The 26,267-nt window shown below is 49.6% G+C and overlaps 1 protein-coding gene across 1 annotated transcript; it reads left to right on the top strand.

Moving 5' to 3' along the window:
• On the top strand, window positions 1-26,267 carry FSCN1 (fascin actin-bundling protein 1). Its single transcript, XM_034783400.1, has 5 exons — window positions 1-1,037; window positions 19,276-19,432; window positions 21,260-21,381; window positions 21,754-21,921; window positions 23,393-26,267. The coding sequence occupies exons 1-5, from the start codon at window positions 215-217 to the stop codon at window positions 23,593-23,595; spliced, it is 1,473 nt and encodes a 490-aa protein (XP_034639291.1). The 5' UTR covers window positions 1-214; the 3' UTR covers window positions 23,596-26,267.

The following is a 26,267-nucleotide window of genomic DNA, read 5'->3' as shown; positions in this document are numbered from 1 at the left end:
GGCGCTCGCTGTGAATCGGGCTTTGTGCGCTGCAGAGGGGGCCCGGGGGGGGGACGCGCGGTCCAGCCGAACAAAGGCCGGGGGGAGGCGTGGAGAAAACCCAGGCGAGCCGCCGCAGCCACCCCCTGTTGTCGCTCGCTCTCTCGCTGCAGCCCCGCCGGCTCCTGCAGCCCCAGCGGCTCCGCTTCCCCCCCACCCCAGTCGCTGCGCCAGCATGACCGCCAACGGGACCTCGGCGCCGCTCCAGATCCAATTCGGACTCATCAACTGCGGCAACAAGTACCTGACGGCCGAGGCCTTCGGCTTCAAGGTGAACGCCTCGGCGCCCAGCATGAAGAAGAAGCAGATCTGGACGCTGGAGCAGGACGGCGACGACTCCAACGTGGTCTTCCTGAAGAGCCACCTGGGCCGCTACCTGGCGGCCGACAAGGACGGCAACGTGAGCTGCGATCGGGAGCAGCCGGCCGCCGACTGCCGCTTCGTCATCCTGGCCCACGACGACGGGCGCTGGTCGCTGCAGTCCGAGCCCCACAAGCGCTACTTCGGCGGCACCGAGGACCGCATCTCCTGCTTCGCCCAGACCGTGTCGGCGGCCGAGAAGTGGAGCGTGCACATCGCCATGCACCCGCAGGTGAACATCTACAGCCTGACCAGGAAGCGCTACGCCCACCTGAGCGCCAAGCAGGAGGAGATGGCGGTGGACCGCGACGTGCCCTGGGGGGTGGACTCCCTCATCACCCTGGTCTTCCAGGACCAGCGCTACAGCGTCCAGACCTGCGACCACCGCTTCCTCCGCCACGACGGCCGGCTGGTGGAGAAGCCCGAGAAAGGCACCGGCTACACGCTGGAATTCAGGTCCGGCAAGGTGGCCTTCCGGGACGGCGAGGGACGCTACCTGGCCCCCTCCGGGCCCAGCGGCACCCTCAAGGCCGGCAAGAGCACCAAGGTGGGCAAGGACGAGCTCTTCGTGCTGGAGCAGAGCTGCCCCCAGGTGGTCCTGAGAGCCGGCAACGAGAGGAACGTGTCCACCAGGCAAGGTAAGCGCCCCCCCCGTCCCCTCCTTGCCAGCGGCATCCTCGGGCGAGCTCCCAGCCTCCGCAGGGTTGGGGATCGCTCTGCACAGCCAGGCCTTTGTACCTTGGGGGACCTCGCTTGGGATGGGCATGTGCCCATCGGTGTTAGCGCTGGGGGGGGCTGCCCCTCCCCCCCTGGCTTGGAAGTGGTTCCCATCCTATACCGGGTTTGCGGTTTGGGTCAATGGCTCTCCGCCTCCCCGGGATACACTTTGTTCCAGCTCCTTGCATGCGCCTCGTGGCCGGCGGTAGGAACTGCCATCGGTGCTTCATCCTACTCCTCGCTGCCTTCATTGTGCTCCTGGAGCCGCTGCCCGACCAGCTGCTGCAACGGATCTAACCCATCCAAGGCAGCTACTTTAAACCAGCAACAAAACGGCCTCACGCCGAAATCTCCCTTTTGCTCTCCCTCCCTCCCCGTGATTAAAATGGCCTAGTGGGCTGCTTCAGACCTCCCCTCCCCCACTTACTCCGAAGCTCTGCAGAATTGCACGGGCAGCCTCCCCCCCCCCCCCAGGGCCCTGCAGGGAGAAGCCATGCTAGACCTACAGGCCGGGGCTAGCTGCTCCCCTGCACGCTTGTGCATGCTGGCTTGTGCAGACCGGCTTCTCCCTTGCCTGCTCGCTGCAGGGCAGAACTTGGCAGGGTTATATAAGGGCTTTCACTGAAACTCGGGTGTTTAGCGGCTGATTTGGGTTGCGCAGGGAAAACATGACCTACATTCAGCTCACACAAAGGGAGCATTGCCTTTGCCTGCCGCTGCTTTGGCCGGCCCTGCGGAGCTCCCCCTCCCTTTGGAAGCCAGGTTGTTCTTGACTAGAGTGCAGAGGTGACCAGCTTTGTGTGTGATGGGGAGAGAACCGTGCGGTATCTTTGACCATAGCGCTCACTGTTAACTGGGGGGTCAGCGAGAATGCAGGTCCTATCTTGCACCTTCTGCACCCACAAGTTTAACCACCAGTTGCTTAAGGCTGGTAACCGCAGAGAGCGGGAGCTACAGAATGGTGGCCCCCCCTGCAGTGTGAGAGCTTTGATCAATACCCTAGATTTCAGTTGTGTAGGTGGGAGCCAGTCCATTACAAACTGCCTGGCTTTGTGATACAGGTCAGATATACATGGTACTGGCTTGGCTTGCCAGATGTGTGTGAAGGCTGAGGAATGGATTTGGTCTAAGCCCTTCTGTGAACAATGACCAAAATGGATGTGCAACCACAAGGATTCCTACCTCCCCTCACTTGAAGTGTCTGTAATGGTTGGATGGCTGCCTGCTTTGCCTTCACTCTGCAGGCTGCTACAGGGAATTCACTGACTTAACTACATCCAACCCAACTCCCCAAAAAATCAACTGTTCCTTTGGCTGATATTTAATATTTGTCCAGTCAAAGGGTGGGTGGGGGGGATGGAGAGGCTGGTAGGAGAACAAGGGCGGGCTTGTGGTTCAGAAAGAATAACTATTGCTGGGGCTCATTGGGGGGAGGGGGAGCTGCTGCTCCAGTCTTTTGTCATGCTGGAGTATTTGGGATTGGAAAAGCAGATGTCGGGAGGGGGTGGTATCTGTGGGGGTGGGGAGGCATTCAGCAGTGGTCAGATAAGCACATTTAACAGCAGGCTGCAGAGGAGGGAATGCCTCCCTACAAGCCAAGGAAGTGGAGGAAGGCTCCTGCAGCACTGGTGGAAAGAACACTGCTCATTTTCAGGGTGTGGTATGGCTGAGTGGAGAAGCCCAAGCAATGTGGTTGAGCTGTCTGAAGGTCTTGGAGTCTTCCCAGGAATGGGGGGGCAAAATCTCGGCGTATTCAAGTTCCCTACCTCAAAATACTTCCATCCACTTTGGAAGAAGTGAAAGAGGCTGTGGGCTCCATCACCTATGGTGGGAACTAGTCAAATGACCCAGACTAGTGAGTCTATGGGGCATTCTGCTCGGCCTGATCCTTAATTTGAAGAGGGTGGGTGGGAAGAACCAAGAGCAAGAGGACCAAACACTGGCTATCCCTGTTAATTTGGGTTCCTTGCTCCCCTGAGAGTTTTCCCATAAGTTTTCTGGCACATGTTAAAAGCCAAAGTGCAAACCTTTGAGGTGGGGTGGGGGGGGGGGGGCAGAAGGGATTTGGTTCATGGGTCCAGATGGACTCCAGTCTGGATTCTTGCATTAGCTTCATTCAGTCTCCTCCTTAAAGGGGAAAGAAATAGCACATCTCTCAGGACGGTCATGGGTAGCAGTGGAGCAGTTAGCTGCAATATGATCTCTCCTTTAAGTATGTTTCAGGCAGGGACGGAGTTTCCGCTTGGTTAATCCTAGCCAGCAGCAGCAATGAACAGTTGTGGAGTTGCTGCTTCTCTTTAGGTTCAGCTGGGGCACAACTTGTTTGTTCTTTCGGTCCCTTGCTGGTTTCTCCCTCCCCCTGCAGTAGAACGAACCACTCTGTTCCAAGGTTAATTGGAAACAAACCTAAAAACACATGTCCAGGGGAGGCTTTCCTAGACGGCCCTTTCCCTTACTGGGCTGATAAGCCTGTCCCTACTGTCTGATCTGGCAGAGGAGAGGATGCTCTGGAGATGGGTGATGCTCTGAGTGACCTGGCTAAAAGACTAAGGGAGTCTCATCCCAAATGAACACTTGATAGTGGCCCTGAAAAGCCTGTATTTTGAACTGACTCATTGGGGTCATGCTCTCCTTCTCCTCACCAAGGGGGTGAGGGGAAGGAGGGCAGCGTATGTTGGTCTAACTGGTCTCTCCCTCCACCATCAGTGAGGTTGCAAAGAACATGGGTGGCAAGTCCAGTTGAGAAAACCCTTTGTTTACCTGTCTCCCTCCAAAATACTGAGTTTGGTGAGCACAGACTTGTTAGAGCTACCTCTCCACTAATTGGGCTCTGCCTGGCCTAACTAGAAGTTAGACGCACAGTGGATAGACTTAAAGGGCCTCTGAGAAAAGGATCCTTGTATCTGGAGGGAAGGAAAGACTCTCCCACAGGAAGTCCAGAGGAGCTCCTGGGTTCAGATAGCTTTTGCAGCTAGAGCTATAATAGCTACTGCCTAGGCTTGTCCGTTTCCTGACAGAGCACATGCAGCCCCAGGGATCTTTGGAATCAATGAACATAGGCCTAACGAGTGCTGAGTCAGCAGAGATCACTTGGCTTTTGTTGCCACTCTGTTCGGGTAGAGAACACTTGGAAATGGGGGGAGCTCTCCTCCTCTTCTTCCCCCCCCCCCCCCCCCCCCCCCAGTCCCTCCTGGAATGAAGCCCTGAACATCAGGGATTCATGCCTCCCTAATCTAAGGAAAAGTCTGCCAGGGGCGGGGATGTGTGACAGGAAGCAGGGGATGGCAGGAGTCAACTCTGATTCACCACTTCTTTGGGTGCTTCAAATCCTTCCTGGAGATGAATTTAAAACTTCCTCGGGGCTTGTCTGAAGAGCCAAAGAACAGGATAATTTCCTCTTTCTGGTCAGGATTTAGGAATGTACCCTAGAGACTGAAGCTGTCATGGCTGGATCAGCTGGAAACTTAAGTCAAACAGGTCTCTCAGGCAGGCAGCATGGAAAAGAAGTGACGGTATAATTCTTTTGAGGATCTAGATTTGTCTGCTTCCTTCCGAGAGATTATGCCCAAGTAACTGCTTGCAGGCTATTTTAGAAACCCAGAGTCTGCCTAGGGAGCAGGTGAGATCAGACAAAGGTGTAATGAACTACCCTACTTGGAAATGCTCGGTTACCTGGGAAGCCTGCCAAGACCACAAAAGGAGCTGGTTTATCTAGGAGACAGACTGTACTTTCTAGGGAATGGGAGAGTGGGGCTATGTTAATAGGGCGCTCACATATGCAAATATCAAGGTCAGCCTGTAATCTCAGGTTAGAAATAAAATGTGGTTTGGAAGATAAACAGAAACAAACCACCTCTTTCTGTGATTGGGGATGTTGGGTCTGCTGTAACAACCTCTGGTGTGGGAGTCAGTGGGAGTTAGGTTCCCTGGGGCGAGAGCATGCCCCCCTGCTGCTGAGTTTTTACCAGATGTTTTCTTCTGGTGGTGGGAGGCTCCTTCAGACAGGACTCCCCTTCCCTGGACAGGGGAGTGATGGAGCTCTTCCCTGGGTGGGTGGGTTGGTGATCTCCTTCTCCTAGGGTGACCAGATGCCCTGATATTAGGGACTTTCTTATATATGCAACTATTTCTCTCCCCCCCCAAAAAACAAAACAAAACACAACAACAAAAAAACCCAAGTGTGAAAAAAGTCAGCCCATTTTCAAAATCTGGTCACCCTATCCCCTCCATATGTTTACTAGTGTTGTCAGAGCATAACTACTTCTACCATGGCTTGACTTGAGGGAACATCCCCTGAATTTACAGGCTGTGTGCCAGAAGCAGGAAGCATGGGGGGAGGGGGAGGTTAGGAAGGAAATGAGCAGAGTGATCAAAGCTAGCCTGCATAAGCAATCCGTGTAAGTGATCTCTCTAGCTCTGCTACTTGTGGGGAAGGAGAATTCCAGAGGGGTTTCTGACTCCTGGCCTCCACAATACACTGGGGATAGGTGACTGCAGAGAGAGGTGTGGGTTAGTGCCTGATCTCTGATAGCTAAATGCCAATTGTAAAAGGAGCTCCTATTGTCCTTCCCTCTTAGTCTTAACCTACTTCTGGGAGTCACCTGGCCAGAGAGCCAGAGGCAGTACTGCCTAATGCTCAGAGCAGGGGAGTAGGATGGTGACTCTTGATCTGTTCCCAGCTCTGCCCTGACCCAGAGGTTAAATGACCTGCTCAGCCATTAATATGGGGATCCCAATCTGCCTAATGGGGCCATGACGGGATTGGAAATCGATGCACTAGTAGAAGTCCTTATTGTGGCTGCATCCCAGGACTCTAACCAGAGCACAATTCTAGGAGAACTGCCGTTAGCCACAATTCTGTAGACCTCCGTTTCTTCAAAGCCTGTGTAGGTTTGTCTATTTACCAGTGGTTGTGTCCAGACTTGGCCCCAACAAACAGTCTTTTCTCCTTCACTAGGAGTCGCCATTCAAGTGTGAGACTTGAGGTGTGATACCCAGAGAAGCTTTATTGTAAAGCAGTCTGGGGCAGTGCTGCAGGTATGAGGGGATGGTCCCCTTGCAAGAACAACTAAGCAACCAGGTTCCATGCATCCAAGCTAAGCAGTGGGGAGTGCAGGCCAGTCATCTAAACTGAGCTTCTGTACCTACAGCCAGAAAGTGAGGAGTGTAGCAAGAGCTGGAATGAAGTTCAGCTGAAAGGGAAGTTGAACCCAACTTAAAATACCTTCAAACCCACAAGTGCCCTGGATCTTGGCCCAGGTGAGAGACTGGCTCTAATTCTACGATCCTGAATTCATGGCTTGCCAAATTCCCTCCATCAGCATTGGCAGCTCTTTCCTGTACACTTCTGAGCTTCTAGTTCTGCTGGCAGACCCACAGCAATGACTGCTTAAAGCAGTTGGGCACGGGTGGGAAATAAGTGGTGTATCTGGGTTAAATTAGCACTGGAGCCTGTAGTCCTACTCCAGCATGCAGGTCCCTCCAGGTAGCAATACAGAAGGTCTGTCATGCAGACCTCAACCCAGAAACTGTGTTGCTGGGTAAAATGCCGCAACATGGGAGCTCTCTAGAATCTCCACAACATAGCAAGTTGTTCGAGGAGGAGTCCTTTGGCCACAAGTGGGGCCCTTCTACTTGGGTGTTGGGTGGCAGGTTTGGATGCATCTTTCGGCTGTAACCCTCCTCTGCTGGAGTGCTGGATTTCTTTTGAGTTGGCCTGTAATGGTGTGTGTCCAAACTATTTTGGTTACATGATTGACTTGCTGGCTAGCTCCTTAAAGTCATCCCTTCATTGCTGCAGCATAGGAATCAGGAAACCTAGGTTCAGTCTGCTGCTCTGTCACGAAGGTGCATCTACACACAAAAAACAAAGCCCCTGGCAGAGAGTCTCGAAGCCTGGGCCAACTGACTGGGTTTGTGCTATGGGAATAAAAATAGCAATGTAGACATTTTGGGCCTGGGCTTGGAGACCTAACTCTCTTGCTGGGTTTCAGAGCCTGGGCTCCAGCCTGAATGGGAATGTCTACGCTGAGTCCATTGACCTGGGCTTTTAAGGTGGGTGGGAGGGTGTATGTGTACACATCGTAACTTGAGTCAATTGCTTAACCTCTCTCAATCAATAAAAAGGGTTATTCATCACTCATGCCTTCTGAAGCTTACTTTGGGTTCATAAGTGCCCTGAAATTGGCATATGGAAAGCACTGCATAAATGCCATGCACACATTGTGGCCACTGTTAAGTAGCAAGCGTGTTCATGCTGGAAGTGGTTTTGGTCTTCTCAAGGTTAGAGGCTAGCCTAGTTGTTTGTGCACTCTATGCGCAGGCCAGGGAATTAGAACTATGCATCTACTATCTGCATTAATAGCATGAACTGACATCTGGCTTAATGTCCGCCCCATGTGCCAACACTCAAGGGGCTTGACCCTTTGAGTGGTGAATTTGAATGGAATGTGTTGCCTACCCTACTGGAAGGACCCACTTCATGCTGCTGGACCTGCTGCTCCTGCAGGGCACACCTGTTCCAGCATTCCACCTCTGATCTCTACCTCAAGACTTTCAGGCCATTTATGAAGTAGTTTTAATTTTAGCCAGATTTGGCCCCAGGATGGTCACATGAAACCTAACTCCATGGGTCAGGAGGCCTCAGACCTGCAGAGCACTGTAACATTATTGAGGTGGGAACTGAAGAACCTGCAACATCTGAAAACCAGCTTGTAACCATTCAGCCCCACAAAGAAAGACCTGCTGCTTTCTCTGATGGGGTTAACATGCTGAAGAGGCTTGGTCTATGAATAACCCTTCAGGGAGGGTTGATGGCCTTGTGGTTAAGACACTGGACTGGGACTTGGGAGATGTGAATGCAGTTCCTGGCTCTGCTATATAGAGTCCCTGAGATCTTAAAGTCACTTAATCTCTCTGCTTCAGTCCCTCGCTGTTAAGATTGAGAATACACACTCTGTCTTGCCTACTTGTAAGGGCTGTCTAAACACAAACTGAAGTGGTTTTGTTAAAAACCCTGTGTGGACACTCTCTCATTTTAGTTATGTGACCTATTTGAATTTAAACCAGTTGCTAATCTAATTAAACAAGCCTGGTTTTAAGTCAGTAAGTAGTGCAAAAAGCTGTAGAGATGGCTTAAAATAACCCCATTGGTTTAAATCCTTGCAACTCTATGTAGGCAAGCCTCAAGTTCTTCTGGAGCATGGTGCCTAGTACAGAGGCCTCCATCTTAGTTGGGCTTAGAGAGGTGTATTGTGCTACAGATAACCAGCATTTGCAGCTTCTGTAGTGGGTTAATGTCACTTGACTTGTTACATACACCACAGAGCTCTAACTTCAGTATGATGCACCTTAGCACTTGCATCTATAGCTTTACGTCTCCAAGCACTGGGCAGTAACTAATACTGCCTGCTGTGTACCAATTCCCAGCATACTAAAGCTTCTGCCTACGTTGCTGGAGTCTGAGCCCATGGGTGCTAACTGAAAGCAGGTGTGCACATGTAATTCTGTCCCTCTGTCCTGCATGCAGTCTCCTTGCACACCTTTCAGCTTTCCACTTGTTGCCATCCTGTAATAACTTGCACTAATACAAGCTAGAGGAATTCAGAGGTTGCTTCAGTCTAAATATAGGGGACTCATGCCTGAATGCGTTTACCTTGTGCACCTCACTAGAAGGGTCTACATCTGGAATCTGCTTCCAGAGCAGTGAAATGGGTGCCCTCAGTGGATCCCTCTAGAGATGATCTTGTTTAGGGTCCTGAATTTTTCCAGCAGCTACAGACCGTATCCATCACTTACCACCCCATGTGTAGTAGGCTCAGGGCGGAGGAAAGGGTGTTGCTCTAGAATACTTCACCACTGACTAATGATGTTGGAAGACCTGTTTGACTCTGAATGTACAAGCCTATTTCATGCAGAGTCTATGCCTCCCTGTGGTACTGAGAGGTTAATCTCTCAGCCTGTTGTGCTGGCAGCAGTTGGAAAGCTTTCCAGCCAGGGAATTAGGAATCCCTCTCCTGATCCAACTCTGGCTTTTCTTCCTGTCAGTCTTCACAGCTGTCTTCCCTGGGGGGAGCTTAAGCAAAGAGGGGTTGGGCGGAGAGAATTCTTTTGTTATGTAATATTCCCGATGCAGGGGACAATTGTACATACAGCTCATTGTTAATGGAGCCAACTCATAAGAATGCTTGTACCGAGATGCCTTGGTGGTAGTCTACTTCTTCTCCTGGTAGAAGTGCTGTAATTTAGAGATGCTCCCTAATGGCATGAATTCTCCTCATTTAAAACTTTATTTTAATAGAGCAACAATATACAGACAACTCTTCTCCCTCTAGCTCCAAAATGTCTCCAAACAAGGTTGTTAATCCCCCGGCAGCAGGGTAAGACTGGGAGCTCTCACCAGAGCTGCAAAGACTAATTCCTCCATCACCTGGTTTCCAAAGATGCTAGCAATCCTCTTGCCCTCTTTAATATCCCAAGTTCTCCAGCCCTCCCAGACTTCTTTCTTTGCCAAATGTGAGGAGGAGTCTTCTCCATCTAAAGCCTACCCTAGGAAGTGACTTTCTCTCACCTCTCATTCCTGTTTCCCTGCCACTCCTCCTCCTATTGCTTTGGACAACGTCCTCCCCCAGATTCTTAACTATGAAACCTGCCACAGTCCAGCTTCCCTTGTCTCCACTCTCCTCATTCCATATCATGGGTGGATTTTTCTCCAGGTTTGTCTGACCATATTCAATAGTCCAATTACATCGTTTCTGTTGATAAGGGCTTCTCCTTTAGGCCCTAGTGCAGCCTCTACTGCATCCATCTGGCCAAAAGCAAGAGCCTCTCCAACCTATCAGACTTTCTCCTGAAGTGGCTTTCTATCCACTCTGGAGTTCCCTGAAGATTAGTTCTTGGTCCTATTTCCCTCTTGTGCCTCTAACTTTAATTAGCAGTTCTGTCAAGGTCAGGCGGAGTCGTGCTGATTTCAGACTGGAAATCTACAAAGAGCAGTAATTAAAGTTTGACGGTAACGGTATTTGCAGAGCGCTCTGGGATAACAACCGAAAACTCTTTCAATATAATGATATTGCTTCTGGCTTTAGAATCCTGTGAGCGGCAAGCCAGCTCTCAGCTTGGAGGTCTGCAATTTCCCCTTTGGAGGGGAAGGGTTGGGAGGCGACTAGGCAACACAACCCGCTATTCACACCTGTCTCAGAAAGCAACTGCTTGCTCTAGCTTCCTGTCTGTCCACTGTCCCCCCCGCGCCCCCCCCCAATGCTTAATATGGGTGCCTAAAGCTGTTGTCCAGAAAGCAACCATAGCAACCTAGAACTTGCTGATTGGTGTGAAAAGTGGAAAGCAACAGGCTAGACACCAAGTGGTGTGTGATGCAGGAGGGCTGGGGTATTTAAGCTGTCGGCATACATTATCCAGAGCAATGGACAGGGATATGGGAATTACTAGAATATGAGCCCTAAGGCTTCTAATGTTACTATAATTGCCTGTAGCACAGCCTCTGACAGTAAAATCCTCTGACTAGTAACCGCTGACTCAGCCATATGTCCCTGGAATCACTCAGTGTGGGGGAGAAAGGGCTGTGGGTGAGAACTCTCAGCTTCTCCTTAGGTTCATCCCCACCTTCCAGAGGACTGGGAGCATATCTCCTCTTGATCAGTGGAGGAGAAGGTCCAGATGGCCAAAGTGGATGACTTTATCCCTAGAATTAGCCAATCTTTGATGCAGACTGAATTTTTTTTCTTCCCCTCAGCCAGCTGCTAAGCTGTGGGTACAATAGCCTGTTTGGTCACTAAGGATATTTTACCATGCAACATTTCCCTAATTTTGCATGGCTGTGACCCTCCAGACCTCCTGTTCTGTCTCAGTTACAGCCCTTTGAAGCATTGTTATGCTGGAGTGTAATTGCATTCCTTTCTGCTGAGTCTGTGTAACCCAACTCCAGCCTGGCATTTGGGGAGGGGGGCTTCAGGGAACCTTCTCTCCTCTCCCACGGCCTGATCTATTCCCTGTGAGTAAGACCACCTATGGCTTACGATCCAGTGTGCCACATCTGGTACTTGTGCCTGCTGTACCTCTTGGATAGTCTCAATGGACTATTGAGTGCACAGCTGATAGTTGAATGGTAGTGGGGAAGAGGGTGGGTTCTAGTCAGCCAGTGCTTTGTCTAGATGGTTCTCAACCTGTGGTCTGCAGCTCCCTGTGATCCCCAGACTAAGATTTCCAATGGGGTCTATACCTCCACTTGAAATTTTTTAGGGGTCTGCCAATGAAAAAAGATAAACGGCACCATTATCTATCTAGACTTTGCTTTATCACTCCACTTAATCTCATGCCCCCAGGTGGGAGACTAGACCTCTCCTGGTACTAATTGTTTCTTGGAAACTCTTGATACATTCCAAGTACCCCAGCAGGTGGTTCCTGAGCGTCTGGGAAGCTAGTCTCTATTCAGTACAATTTCATGGCAGCTATCTAGCGGTTGGCTCTGAAAATGGTACCAGTTGGCTCTATCCCCTACATTCCAGTTCTCTGTGCAGATGCAGTCTCTGCTTAGGAGGCAGGGATAGGGGGAACGATGGCTCATAATTTCAAATTAAAACTCTGATGTGGAGGGCTAGGTGACTTGAGGTTCAACCATCGCATGGACCATGTTCCCAGTCAATGGGTGTAGCACAGCTGGAGCAGGACAGGCATGGCCTATTTCTCTGACTTGGGGGGGAGAGAAGAAATCTAAATAAGTGGCACCTGGAACTGCCCTCCAGACCTGAGGGAACAGAGTACTAGTCTCAGTGTTTTTGGGGACAGCAGTGGGAAGGAGAAGGAGGCACCCCAGGAAGGTAGAATCTAGCTCCTGGCATGTCTTGCTTTTTGCCCTCTGCAACCCAGCACTGTCTTCCCCGTACAGAGCAAAACATCCCTCCAGATGACTTATTTCAGATTAAGGGAAGCCAAGAACAGATCTCCCTGGGAGCACAGTGCTGTACCCTAACGTTTCAGATCAGAAACCAAGGCTATAGTGGCAGTTCAAGGAGATGTATCTGCGTGTAGGGATGAGGTGCACAGAACGCTGTCCCCTTCAGCTTCTTGCTAAAATAAATGTGTGAGAGGATTGTGGGCAGCCATATTCGGTCTGTTCTGCACTGGCAGCTCTTACCAGCTCCCCTTCCTTCTCTGCCCCTGCTGGCAATAGCCCCCTTCAAAGCCTAAACCCCAGCAGCAAGGTAGGAGCATGCAGAGTGACTCCAAAGGTACATTCCCTACTGGAGGTGTAACTTCCAACTGGTGCAGATATCCCTATGGTTGCTCAGAGCTAATGCGCTTTTAAAAGCTGCCTGACTCACTTAGATCTCAGATGGGATTGTACTTGTTCAGCTAGTCCGAGTTACTGCCGGTGCTGCTGTGGCACCAGTGCGATCCTTGGCAGGCTAGCTGGACCGAAGCTAATGGAGTGACTGCCTGAGCTGGGAATGACCCCTCCAGCTGCAGTGTAAAGATACCTAGCACTGGGGAGCAGAAGAGACTGAGGGGCTCTGCTGACCCCACCACCGTGCACGGTCCCAGGGTACTCTGCTCCACGGCTTGTGCCTGTTTAGCAGCTGTAAATGGTCATTGTGGGTGCTCTCTAAATTCCAGATGGGAGGATGGTGGAAAGAAGGTGCCCTTCTCTAGCCTTTCAAATGCGAGATGTCTTGTAGTTGCCAGCTGATGCTGACCTTGCTGTAGGTGTGAGAAGTGGGGCTTGGATTGCATTGCCATATCTAGTTCAGGAGTTGGGACACTACTTCCTGTGGCCCTCCTTGTTCCTACAGCTCACTATTCATTCAAGCTGAATTTTGCATGTGAGAGGAGCCTGGCACTTGTACTCAATGTCCATTTGGAAATAGACGGGTGATACCCTGCTGTCTAGGTGGGGAAACTAGCTTACATGATGGAAGCCACAGACTAGCCCTGCCAGGTTAGAGCAGGGAGGGGGAGAGAAATGGGTTAGAGGCTCAGCATTGAGCCATGGCACTCTCCTAACTTCTGATTATCTAGATCAATATAGTTTCTAACCACCTTCAGGAGACCGTGACCATCCTATTTATGGGCCCCTTAACATTTACAGAGCACCACTGATCAACTGGCAAATGGGTGACTGGGACTAACCCAGCTGCACTGAACAAGCTCTGCTTGTTGGGGTTTTCTGAGCTACTACTGGGATGGTGAAGCCATTGCTCATGTATTTTAATGACCTTTGCTCTCAGTGTAGGATTACTCCATGCTCCCACAAAACCCCTGGTGAAGCCCCTCTCTACTTCTAGAGGGGCAAATGATGGCAAAGGTTGTGGAGCAAGTGAGTGACTGGGAATTGGGATATGCTGGCCCATTAACCCCTAAACTCTGGTGCTTAGTCCTTGGAGCCCTGAATTTAGCATATGCATTGGATTGTGTATCCATAAGACTCTACAGATAGCTAGACAAACATGTCCACGTGCACTCCTGGTCTTGCACTGCTGAATGACTGCCATAAAACACTTCCACCGTTTACATTATTGGGTGAATCACTCTGACCCTTCTAACTTGCCAAACTTCAATCTGAGCAAATTTGGAGTGCTCAGCTTTCACCATGGAAAGTTTCCTCTTAAAAGGACCTCAGCGCTGGTTCTGGGGTGATGCAACATATAGGTGACATCCACAGTTAATGGGATGTGTATAACTTAACCAAGAAGAGCTTTGATTCAGCAGGTCTGAGGCCTAAAACCACGGTGGGCTCTGCAAAATGTAGGCAAGTCCCAAGCTGGAATACCAGGTGCTGCAGGTGGCACTTAATCCAATTTTGGGGTTTTACAAAAATTGCAATTAACTTATGCTGCAGTTGCATAAAACACTACAGTATTTTATAGTTCTGGTCCAGAAAACCGATTATGAGGAATTTCTAAATCACCTTTGTCAATAGTCAAGTGGGTTTTTCTGTTGGCAGTTCAGACAGTTTTCTAGAAGCTGAACAACCTGCAGATATCAACAGACTTGTTTCCTGTTTATCATTCCCAACTGTAAATAGTCTACAGCAGTGGTTCCTCAACCAGGGTTTTGGGGCCTCCTGGGGGGTGTGAACAGGTTTCAAGAGGTATTAGACTTGCTGGGGCCCAGGGCAGAAAGTCAAAGCCCCACTGCATGGGGCTGAAGCCTGGGGCTTTGGGCCCTGGAACCTAGAGCTGAAGCTTGAGCAGTGTAGCTTCTGGGGGCTCCTGTTGCATGGGGCCCCAGGTAATTGCCCTGCTTGTTACCCCTTAATGCCAGCCCTGGCTTTTGTATGCAGAAAACCAGTTGTGGCCCACATGGGTGGGGCAGCCTCAAAGGAAAGGCTGAGAGCCCCTGGTCCACAGCATTCTACTTCGTGTGTCCATGGGGGGGGGGGGGGAATAGGGGAGAGCAATTCCTGCTGGCTTTCCTCTCAATCCCCACGTTCCATGGGGAGTCTGGGGAGTACTATATATATCCAATCTCCTCCCCTTCCCCCAATTAAGCTAGATTGACACCTTGTTTGGAAGCATGTGGTTCTACTAGGAAGAACTGGTCAGATTCAGAGTGCTAGAACATAGGGCTAGACCTAGTGAGAGATCAGGCTTCTCTATGCAGTTTCTCTGACCACTCCACCTGTGGGAAGGTTGCTCACGGCTGGCCTGATAGTGCTTGTCAAACAGAAGCAGGCGCCTGAAATCCTTGCTGGAATAGGATCATCCAGGCCAGTAGAGCCAAACCAAAAGGGTTTGGTCAAAACATCTTTGAATGAAAAATTCCCCAGTAGTTGTATTCAGTCTTCCATGTAAACAATCTAAATTCCAAACCATTCTATTCCTAACTGAACACTGGATTTGGGAGAGGAAACCCCCCCTTCTAGGGGGGAGAGCAGGGGTGACATTCTGTGGAATTTAGCAGGAAACCAAAACTCCTTCCTTTTCTGTGACTTTCCCTGCCACCTTAATGTCCTTCACCTCTGCCTGTTTACCCAAGAAACATTCTGTGGTTCCATCACACTTTGCTTGGGGAGGGGGAGATTTCAGGGTGAGGGCAGCACCCCCCCACCCCCAAACTACAAGCTGTCAGCACTAAAGGATAATTGTCTTAAAGGACTTGGCTTGGGCCAAGCTCTTCCTGTTACTCAAACTTGTGCAGTCACATTCATTCATTAGTTCTGTGAGGCCTTATTTTCTGCCCCTCCTTCCCTACTAGGGGGAGACCAGCCAGAGCCAGCCTCTGACTCATTGCGTTCCTCAGTGTATCGCCATTGTGTGAAGGCTTAGTCAAATCAACTCCCAGATGTGAGTTGAGCTCCAGCTGCTGCTTCTGTTGAGCACAGAGAAGCAAACCCCAGGGCAGGCATGGAAAATTGCAGGCAAAGGGGGTAGCAGCAGGGGGTGTGTGTGTTTGGGGGGGAGGGGGAGCAAGATCTAGGCCCCTGCCGAAGTTAGGCCTACAGCTGGGGATTGAGGGTCCTTACCCAAAACTTTTATCCTGCCAGGACCCTGCCCCTCTCCTCCCATAGTCTGTCTGATAGAATGGGCTGGACTGAGACTTCCTGGCTGTGTCTGCACAGAGAACTTGTGGGAAATATATTTTCCCCCACACACCCTTCCCTCCACACACATCAGCCTATTGAGCTGCAGATCAGAGACTTCCCTAAAACCATCCTTGTAGACAGGGCCTTTGACTCTAGCAGAAGATGCTATCCCATAACCTGGTAGCTTCATTCTCTGTAGCTGACACCTGAGATGTTCCCATCTGACTTTCAAACCGGTCTCCACTAATCAGGTGACACAACATGGGTCACTGCAGCCAGCACCATAAATAACGAACGTGCAGCAGTCCCGAACGTGCCACGCAGCTTCCTTTTGGAACCATTGCATTCCTACCCGCCAATGCTGAATGCCTGGCATGTCATCTGCCTGTCTTGCATTGAGTTCTGCAGCATGCAGGACTGGACGTGGCTATGCCAAAAATCATGGTGAATGAGCAAATAGTTCAGTTAAGGCCATGTTGGAGGAGAGGCACAACAGTAAAAATTCTTGTGGGGTGGGGGAGGGGGAAGAACTGGTTCTGATAGCAGGTTCACCAACAGGGCTGACTTGAGCAGAGTGAAGGCCCTGATTCTGGCCCCTTTGCCTTTAACCTGGCTAAGCTGAGGTTATTCTAACCCGCTGGATCTAACCCCCTAGGATTTCCCCAGCATTAGAGGCTTCTCAGGCAGTGCATTGCTGCTGAAACCCCTCTAAGCCCTAGCAGAGGAGGCATGGCTGGAGTACTGCTGTGCTCTGGCTATTCTGAGCTGCAAAAACTGCCTCAAGGCTGTTTAGCTTAAGCCAAAAAGAAGAACAGGAGTACTTGTGGCACCTTAGAGACTAACAAATTTATTAGAGCATAAGCTTATGCCACAAGTACTCCTGTTCTTCTTTTTGCGGATACAGACTAACACGGCTGTTACTCTGTAGCTTAAGCCAGGGACTGGACTGGTTCCCAGTTGGCTCCAGAACCCAGGGAACTGCAAAGGTGCACTGAGACCCACAACTTGTTGAGCTGTGTAGAACTGACCTTAGAAGCCAGGCCAGAGGATGGGAGGTAAGTGTAATCTCTCCTTGGGGAAGAAGGCAGGCTCAGACTACCCCAAAACTCTTTATATGTGAAGATGGGCACCAGCAGTATTTTGCACTGAGGGAAGTTCAGCTCGTTCAGCTGAGATGAAGAGAGCAGTATTGGTGGTACTGACAAGAAGCCAGTTTAGACACGGGTAGATACGATTATCGATAACAAAGCTAGGTAAACACAAAGCTGAAAGCAAAGTGCTAGTGCTTTGCTTATCCTTCCAATTAATCAAGTATAGACCAGACCTAGCTGGCCTCAGTATTGGCTATTAAATGCATGTGAAGGTTTAGAGATGGATCTTTGAAGCCAGGGCGCCCCCATCCCACCCCACCCCCAGCTATCTCTAACATTGCCCCTATCAACTTCTCACAAAGGGACAGGCTTCACCTTGATATTTGACTAGATAACAGTTGTCTAACTAGCCTGCCTCTGTCAGGCCTGTTCCCTTCTATGGAAATGTAGCTTTGGGCCTATCTAATCTAGTGGGTTTTAATTTTTTTTTTTTTTGCAGTTTAATTTGGCCACCACATCCCTTTAATTAGCAATCTGAATGACTCTCTGAAAATTCTGTGCCAACTACTAGGTGTAACCTTCAAGATTGAAAGATTAGAGGAAAACTAGTCGTTGGCCTGCGCATTTGAAGGCCCTTGGTCTAGGCAGTTTTGCTGTCTCTCCCTTCCAGCTCTGCAAGTCTTCAGTTTCAGCTTTGCTACCACTGTTAATAGTGAAGAGGTGACAGGCAGGTTTTATACTGGGGGAGGACCCTCAAACATCAAGAGTGGAAAAAGCCCTTCACAAAATATTCTTCTTTATCCCACTGAAGGATGCTGTGAACAGAATGTAATGGTAACGTCATTTTGGTAGACAATAGCCCTTTAAAACACATGCCGCAGAGAAATTATGTTGAATGCTCCCACTTTAATTCCGCTCCAGAATCTGTCAAGTTCAGCACTTCATTCTTCCTAATGGGCAAGTAACTTGTTCTCAATAACCAGCCATTTCCATATTCTTCCTGGAAAAACCTTGCCCATCTGGGGCAGCCTGATTGTTCCCTCAATTGCTAGCATTCACTTCAGCAGAGTTCCCCCCACAGTTCTGATTCCAAAGCCCAATGGAGAATAGCAGGCTCCAGGAATAGAAGCGAAAGTAGTAGGTTGCTAAGATCTCTTGAAGTCTGACATTGGAATCTTACTCTGGGCCTTTCTTGGCTCCAGAGTGCTGCTTGTGACTCACATCCCAGAAGTATTTTTAGGAAAAAGCTGCCAAGCTTGGTGAGTTTCCCTTTCTGTGCAGGGATACTTGGCCCAAGTATGTATTGACTAAGCATATTTTCTTGAGGATAAATGCCTGTGGTCAGATGCAAGCGTGGCCTCTCCGTATCTCTCAGGGCCAGACTGGCTTAGGGTGCCATGGCAGCTATTTGGGTAGCAGTGTACAGGAGCAACAGGACAGTTAGAACTACAAGGAGCTGCAGGTGTGCGCAAGCAAGGCAGAGCGGGGGCAATGTGTTGGGATGGGAGGGAGAGAAGCAGGCTGGAGAGTTGGATCTAGAGTGAAAGTGGCCCAGTGCAGACAAGGGGGAAGTCTTTAAGGTGCTAGGATTCCAGTTTTAATACAGAGTGCCTTTGATCTGTGCAGGATGCTAGTCTAGTCTAGGCCAGTTGACATCCTTGTTGATCTCTTCCAGCTGACAGGGAAGAGGAGAGAGGCATCTCTTGTGTCCCATCTAAACTAACTTCTGGGGTGGAGGGACCTGACCACAATATGGCATACCCTGAATTCTGTCCTCCTTTGTGCAGCCGATGAGGTGCAAATTGTTTCCGCCATATTGCAGCCTCTGATTCCCAGTGCTGCAGCATGACTAGGAAACATGGACGTGCTTTGACCATTAACACCTGCAAGCCCATGCCCTGGTTTTAAGCGTGCCATAAGGTCTACAGATGTGGTGGAAAGTCACATAGCTGAGAGAGAAGTTTTGCTAGTGTAGATTGAATAGTTTAGCATCTCTTACACATGAAAACCTAGTAGCCAACTAACTTCCTCTCGTTCTTGTTTTCATTTGATGGGCTGATCAGGAATAGGGCTGAGTAGCGCTCTCAGCTGTTTGTGGTGATTATTGCAGACTTAGCTGAAACGTTCTGTTCCAACTGCTTGAGCATCCAGATTAAAATCTTAAATGTCAGGGAAGCTGTTCCGTGGATGCTTGCACAGGTTTTTTTGCAGAAATCCTATGCACGGGGTACTAGTGCAGCTAAGGGGGATTCACTAAGTAGGCAAACGGTCACAGAATTTTTCTGCAAAGCTTGCCCCACTTCCTACCTTGCTGTTGCTATTCTTGTGCTGCTGATTCAATTAACTCATGGGGTCCCTAACAAACATGTTGAAAATTGGCTGCATTAGGGGCTGTTCTCTAATACTCCCTGCTCCTCTGTCTAGTCTGAGCTGGACTAGGTTGGTTTGGGGGCAGGAGGGGGGGGAAGGTCAGTCTCATGGGGAGGGGACTTCTTGCCACTAGATGAGTTTCCTGACTTTCTCCTATAGGGATGGACCTTTCAGCCAATCAGGATGAGGAGAGTGACCAAGAAACCTTTCAACTGGAAATTAACAAGGACACCAAGAAGTGTGCCTTCAGGACCTATACTGGGAAGTACTGGACCCTCACCTCCAACGGGGGGATACAGTCCACTGCCTCAACAAAGTAAGTCTCTAGACTGTCTCCTGACCAGTGCTTGTCGTGGGCAGGGCATTCTGCTTGGTGGCTGTCTTTGGAGCCAGGGGTCTCGTTTGCAGGTAGAACAGAATTGTTCTACCCTCTGAAGGCCAGCTGTTCTAAGGTGGCTCTGATACTCCAGTACTGGAGTATCAATGCCTGAGTCCAGGGTCCAACTGAAAGCAACTGGTCCATCACCAAGGTTGTCCCTTCCTGCAGGAGGCTGAAACGCCATTGTCTTCACTTCCAACCACAAATGTACTCAGTGGATACACAGGCAAGATCCGCTGCTCGGTGAAGGTGTGCAGCATTCCTACACATGGCCCTAGTAGGGTAGTGATGCCATGCCTGATAATAAGGCCGCAACCCTCTGCAAGCATTCATCCCTTTAAAATAACTTGGGCTAAATGCCCTCTTCAAGGGGAGGGGGCAAACAGTAGCTGTTAGGCAGTGTAACAATTCATCACTCCAGACCACTGGCTATCTGGAGCAGGCAACTTGCCAAGCTTCACAGAAGACTGTAATAATTCCCTTCAGTAGGAATAAATAATCCTTTGCTGTTCCTATCTAAATCCTTGGATGTAAACCAGGCTGTGTGCCAGAAATGGTCCAATATCATCCGTATCTGAAGGTGCAGCAGAATCTTGTGCTTTCTGCTGTCTGTCTTGGTGTCCTTGGGACAGCAGGGCTGGCAAGGCAAAATGAGACACTATTTATGATCCTCCCTCGCCTACACTGAGTGGTGTTGCACCAAGTGAGACTCCTCACTATTTTATCCAGTCAAACCAGACTGGCTAAAACCCTGCACAAAGCTGGGGGGACTCTGATCACTTGCATTGCAGCAGCTGCCCTGAAAGCATACAGTCGAGAGTCCTTGCCCACTCAATGTAATTAATACCCAAGAGCCTCCTTGCCATGTGTACCCAGTACCAGATGAATGTGGCTCCACTGATGAGCTGTGAAAGTTGTCACCCCCAAAGCAAAGCCTAGCAAGAGGGTCAGGTTGACTCCAGGTGACTCTTCAGTCCCTCTGCCCAAAACCTCTGCAAGTGAGCCTGAGTTTCTGTAACTGAGCACTCTCCAAACCCCTCCTAGCAAGGAGATAAACTAGCCTAGGCCTGAGTTTGCCACTTCCAGTTTGTCCTTAGACACTGCCTCAACGAATCCCCTTGGATCTCATAATCTCTAACTGCATCCGAGGATAGTTCTTCTGGAACTCGCAATGAATGGATACCCCAAGTCAGGCCTAATGGAGAAACAAGACTCCAGAGTCTCAAATCTAGACTGGAGTCCTAAAGTAGATCTCAGAAGGTGCCTGACCTCCCCCTCCATCACCCCAGAAGGTCTTCCTTGGGCCCAGCTCGGATAAAACCTGTATCACATCTCTTTACACAGGGCAAAAGCCTTGACTGTCACAAAGGAGACCATGGACACAAACTCCTAGGGCTGAACTTCGTTTGTGCCTGCCATCCCCAAGGCTATCAGCTGAACAAAGAGGAACTTTATTGCCAAGAATATAGTCTGCTCCACTAACTGCTGACAGTTCAGACCTAAATTGTAGCCTAAAATTACCCAGTAGACAGCGAATTTTTTTAACACTAAAACTCCTTAGAAAAGATGCTGGGATAAATCCACCGAACCCTCTTCAGGATCTCAAACACTAGCTGGCCCGGCTGGCTGTATAAGCCTTTGCAGAATGAGCTCTTCTCCATGGGCCCCAAGGTACAGCACTGCCCCTCTGTTGGAGGAGAATGGTCCCCAGTACAGCTCTTCCCTTCCCAATGGCTTGTCTGCTGTTTGTCTTTGCTGTGGCAGGAATGCCAGCTGCTACTTCGACATCGAATGGTGCGACAAGCGCATCACCCTGAAGGCTGCAAATGGCAAGTATGTCACGGCGAAGAAGAACGGACAGCTCGCAGCCACTGTTGAGGCAGCAGGTGAGGGGATGTCTTGGCCTGTGTAGCCCAGTGATGTTGGGGAAAGTAAGGGTGGGGAAGGCTTGGGAAAGCTATAAACCTCTGACCTCACTGATTGGCCTATGGCTTTGCCCCACCCCCTGGCCTGTGTCAGAGTGAAGGTGGCAAAGAGCGAGGGAACAGTCTCCTCTCCCAGGCTCTGATGGACCAGACTGGAGGTGGTCAATGGGTTTGACTTGAATCACCCTGAGAGGATAACTTGGGACACCTTGGGGGATCTCCATGGCACATCTCTTGTACTCCTCCCCAGGGAATCTGGATCTGTTCTAACAAGCTGGGTACCTAACCTCCCTTCTCTCCTCCATCCTGTCTCCTGCCCTTTTGGCTGGGTAGGTGAGACAGAACACTTTGTGATGAAGCTGATTAACAGGCCAATCATTGTCCTTCGTGGGGAACACGGCTTCATCGGCTGCCGCAAGGTGACTGGGACCCTGGACTGCAATCGTTCCTCCTACGATGTCTTTCAACTGGAGTTCAATGATGGTGCATACAATATCAAAGGTCAGTCCTGCTGGTATGCAGCCTGGGGGGTTCCACCTACCCACATCTTCCCCTGTGGCTGCATTTGTATGACTAGCCCAGCTGTTCATGCATGAACACATGACCAAATGATCTCCTTTCTGCATCATTAGCAGTGATACTCCCCTAAGGGCTACATGAGTTTAATCTTCTACACCACAGACCAAGGCTGTATGGCACCCTTCCATAGAGTGGAATGACCAGGAGGCTCTGTCTGATCTAAGCTGCCTTCTAGATCCATGGTTGTCAACCAGGGTACATGTACCCCTGGGGATACAGAGGTCTTCCAGAGGGTACATCAACTCATCTAAATATTTTGCCTAGTTTTACAACAGGCTACATAAAAAGCACTAGCAAACTCAATACAGACTAAAATTTCAGAGGCAATGACTTGTTTATATTGCTATATATACACTGAAATGCAAGTACAATATCCATCTCAGTCAATTTTATAATTGTATGGTTAAAAATGACAGTAACTTTTCAGCTGTGACACTTTTTTTTGTATTTTTGTCTGGTAAGCAAGTAGCTTTTTGAGGTGTAACTTGGGGGTATGCAAGACAAATCGGGTTCCTGAAAGGGGTACAGTAGTCTAGAGCAGTGGCTCTCAGCCCTTCTAGAGTGTGACCATTGGCTTACCACTTGGCTGGAGTGGCCTCAGTCTAGGGGACTCCTTTCTGCTCTCTGCCTCGTTCAAGTTTCCCTTGTTAAGACGCTGTGCCTAACAAACCCAATCCGAGGCGATGCTGGCATATCCATGAAACCTAAACCTCCTTGCTATTGTACTGTGAATCCTCAGCCCTGTTGCAGGGGGACAACTCTCTGCACCTCTTCAGCCGTTGGCATCCTGGAGGCTGCCAACAACCAGACATCTTGGACCATAATAAGTTAGCATTTGTCACTGGATGGGGGTGAGCCTGTCACTGCCATTGAACTTGGGCTGGAGACACTGAGTGTTGGGTTGCCTAAGTGCGACTCCTTCCCCCTGTGATTGCAATGACCCGTGGGGACTCCTGGCTCCCCTAAGCTGTCAGAACCCAAGTTCATTTAGGAAGTGCAGGAAACTTTGAAACAAGCAGGCTGGCCTTGAGTGGCCCTCTCCAGTGTTCACATGGGCAAACTGAACAGCTCAGGCTGCAAAACTGGCTCTCCTTTCAAATGTCCTAAATGTCTTTGGCTATTGAGCTGATCTCTCTAACACTCCGGTACTATGGATCACAACCCATGGGGATTGTAATGGCACCACCTCTCCTATCTGGGATTTCACAACACTTCTTTTTGCCTTCTTCAGTTCAGCTTGGTAGCTGGCAGTAAGGGGAAACTTGCATTATGGGCTCTGCCTATGGCCAACAAGTCTAGGGGGCTGCTAATGTTTTCTAGCCTCTGGCCTCTATTCCAAATATCCTTCATTCAGGACACTGCTTTTCTCCCCTTCCCCACTCCCCGTCTGCAGATTCCACTGGGAAATACTGGATGGTGGGAAGTGAGTCCTCTGTCACCAGCAGCAGCAATACGCCAGTGGACTTCTTCTTCGAGTTCTGCGACTATAACAAAGTGGCTATCAAAACCAACGGCAAATACCTGAAGGGTGACCATGCTGGTGTCCTCAAGGCTTCCACCGATGCAATCGACCCCTCCACCCTCTGGGAATATTAAATGCACTTTAGCTCCCTTCTTGCCAATTTTTTGTTTTGTTTTTTGTTTGGTTTCTCTTTCTCTGTAAAAGGATTTTCAGACTGGCTTGCTGCTCCCTCCTGCCATAGAATCAATGCAATTTGTTGGAGGTTGGTCTTCCTTATCTCTTAAAACTGGATAATGACCTAGGGAAAATGCAACCTGTCTATAGAGCTAGTGGTGACTTTCCTTGAGTTTGTGTTGGGCTTGGAAATTGTAGTTGCCATCCTCTGCCCTGGCTCTGAGCATCACCTTTGTCCTCTTCCTCTAAAACTAAAGGGAATAAGATCCCCTCTGCTCTCTTGTGCCATATTGGAGTGCTGGCACCGTATCTCAATCTCCACTGCCAATGCCTGTGCTGCTGTCAAGCAAGGGCTAACTTGAACAAAGCTGGAGAATCTTGAGTGCCAGCATCCCACACTCCTGGTATTTGCTCAGACCAAGGGAGGTGAGATGGGTTATGTTAAATCCCTGTCTGATTAAATGTGCTCTCTCTAGTTCCCAGCATTGGGAAGAAATTTTCTCCTTTTCTCCCCACTTGGCTTATGATGGATAAATACCTTCTGCCCGAGTCGGGGCAGAAGAGGTGTTCTAGCATATCATACCCAGCCCATCAAGGGGCTGGTTTCAGCCAGCAAAACAGACCTCGGCTGCAGGACTAGCAAGCTTAACTCTCAAACTGGAAAGACATGCAGGGGGTTCACCTAGAAACTCTCCTAAGGCCAATCAGTTTAGAAGGCTTCAGACTCCCAGCTCCATCAATGGGATTCTCCTTGTGCCCCAGGTGTGCTTCTAAGTGTCAAAGGAGAATCTTGGAGCCTCTCAAGCAGGTTCTAGCACATCTCACTGAGACAAGTAGCTGAGAGGCTAATGAAGCTGCCTTAGTGCTAACCCTAGACTTTTGGAAGGGGACAGGCTTTTTTGAATTGATATCAACGGATGCTGTGGGTGGACACGTTGAGCGAGATTAGTAGCAACCCTCTGGCTCGCCTCTCTGTGTACAACTGGGGAAGACTTCCTCTCCAAAAAAAACTTCTCCCTGCCAGCCAGGCTGGATTTCCCAGTGGCTGTTTGTTTAAAAGGGGTAGTGGAATTTAAACAGGGTGGGCATACCTGCCTATTGGTTAGCAAGGGTTGGGTCTTACAAGGGCTCTGAGCCCCCTCCTCTCCCAGTGTCTTCAGGAGGAGTTGAGTGAGCCTGGCACACAGCGGGACTGTGCCCCACCAGCTGCCGTATCTCAGTGGGTTTTTTGCCCAGCAGCCAAGTCTTCTGGGCTACAGGAGCAGAGTAAACAGGCTGACATTTCTCAGTGGCTGGAAGCAAAAAATAGCAGATCTCAGTTTAGAATGGAAAACTTATTAGCAACTTTTGCACAGTGGTATTTGTTCAGTTCTTATCTCATACCTTACTGGAATCTTAACCCTCACCACAGAACGGTGTGGTGGCAAAGTGTAAAATGCCCACTTCTCATGTATAGGTCTGATAAAGCTATCTCCTCTCTGCCACCCCAGTGGGGCGAGGATGACTAGTCAGTGTCTCTGACCCAAGTGCCAACTCTGCATTGATGGCATGAAAACTTAGCAACGTTACTGGAAGCAGAAAGGACCAAAACAGTATTTTAATGTCTATTTATATATGCTCTCCATAGCACTATTATCAGCTGTTGTCTGCATTAGAATTATAACAATGTGTGCATTTGTAATAGGTGATGCTAACCCTCTTCAGGGTATCAGTAGGCACTTTGCCCTTTGAGGCCTTCCCAAGGGTGGAGTTCTACACCCCGTGACCACCCAAATAGCCTATCTTTTTGTACTTGGTCAACCTGATGTCCCAGTTTGAGCCTGTAATGATTTTGGGGGTGGGGGAACAGACAGGTGGATGTATTTCAGATATAAGGTGCTGCATCACAGCCATAGGTTGCATTCAGTGGCTGGCTCCCATGGGTCAGTCCACATCTCCATGCCTTGCTAAGTTATAAACCATGCATGGTGCTTGTGGCTTCACATCTGTGCCAAAACAAATGGCTGCTACCGGTGGCCAGAGGCAAGGTAGGGGGAGGGGTTCATAAGCCTTAAAGCCATGTTGCCATTATATGGGTTCTTCCCATAGGAGCTTGGTGCTAAACTCTCTATTCAGAGAGCAACTGGCACCCCTAATCTGAGCGGGGATGAAATGGGCTCCCTATCATCATCTCTGCTCCTATTGTGATGTCAGGACTCTACCTCTGGGTTCATCTACCTTCTTTCAAATTCAGGGGTGATCATCTAATGTCAGTCTTGTAAGTGTTTAAACCACAATCAATTCTAGGGACACAGATGCCTCTAAAGAAACAAGTGGCCTGCTGAAATCCTGAACAATCCTGTGACTTGGCACATACTGCTTGCTGGCTTTCGCATCCACTGTGGCCCTCTTCTTCCCACTCCTAGCTGCCGTTCGAACCATGTAACTCCTGCTCTGGCTTCTTCCATGTGACAATAGGTCAAGAATTTTTCAGTCTCCTTTATCGGGTGTCGTGGCTTTGAAAACATCTCACTCTGAAATTTTGTTAACAGTTTTGGTTTTGTTTTTTTTTTATTTTTTGTAAGTGCCATTTGTATAACTTAAATAGCTTCAAGTGGAGAAAGACCAATAAAAACCTGCATTTGGAAATGAG

The sequence above is a fragment of the Trachemys scripta genome, chromosome 10 (genome assembly GCF_013100865.1).
Source record: "Trachemys scripta elegans isolate TJP31775 chromosome 10, CAS_Tse_1.0, whole genome shotgun sequence".
Classification (NCBI taxonomy): domain Eukaryota; kingdom Metazoa; phylum Chordata; order Testudines; family Emydidae; genus Trachemys; species Trachemys scripta.
This window is presented reverse-complemented; position numbering and strand designations above follow the sequence as displayed.

What these genes read in the sequence shown, in the direction of transcription:
- FSCN1 (XM_034783400.1), top strand. Translation starts at nt 215, where the DNA reads ATGACCGCCAACGGGACCTCGGCGCCGCTCCAGATCCAATTCGGACTC. An exon ending in GAACGTGTCCACCAGGCAAG is followed by an intron (nt 1,038 to 19,275) that starts GTAAGCGCCCCC and finishes TTTCTCCTATAG; the next exon opens with GGATGGACCTTTCAGCCAAT. An exon ending in TGGTGCATACAATATCAAAG is followed by an intron (nt 21,922 to 23,392) that starts GTCAGTCCTGCT and finishes CCCCGTCTGCAG; the next exon opens with ATTCCACTGGGAAATACTGG.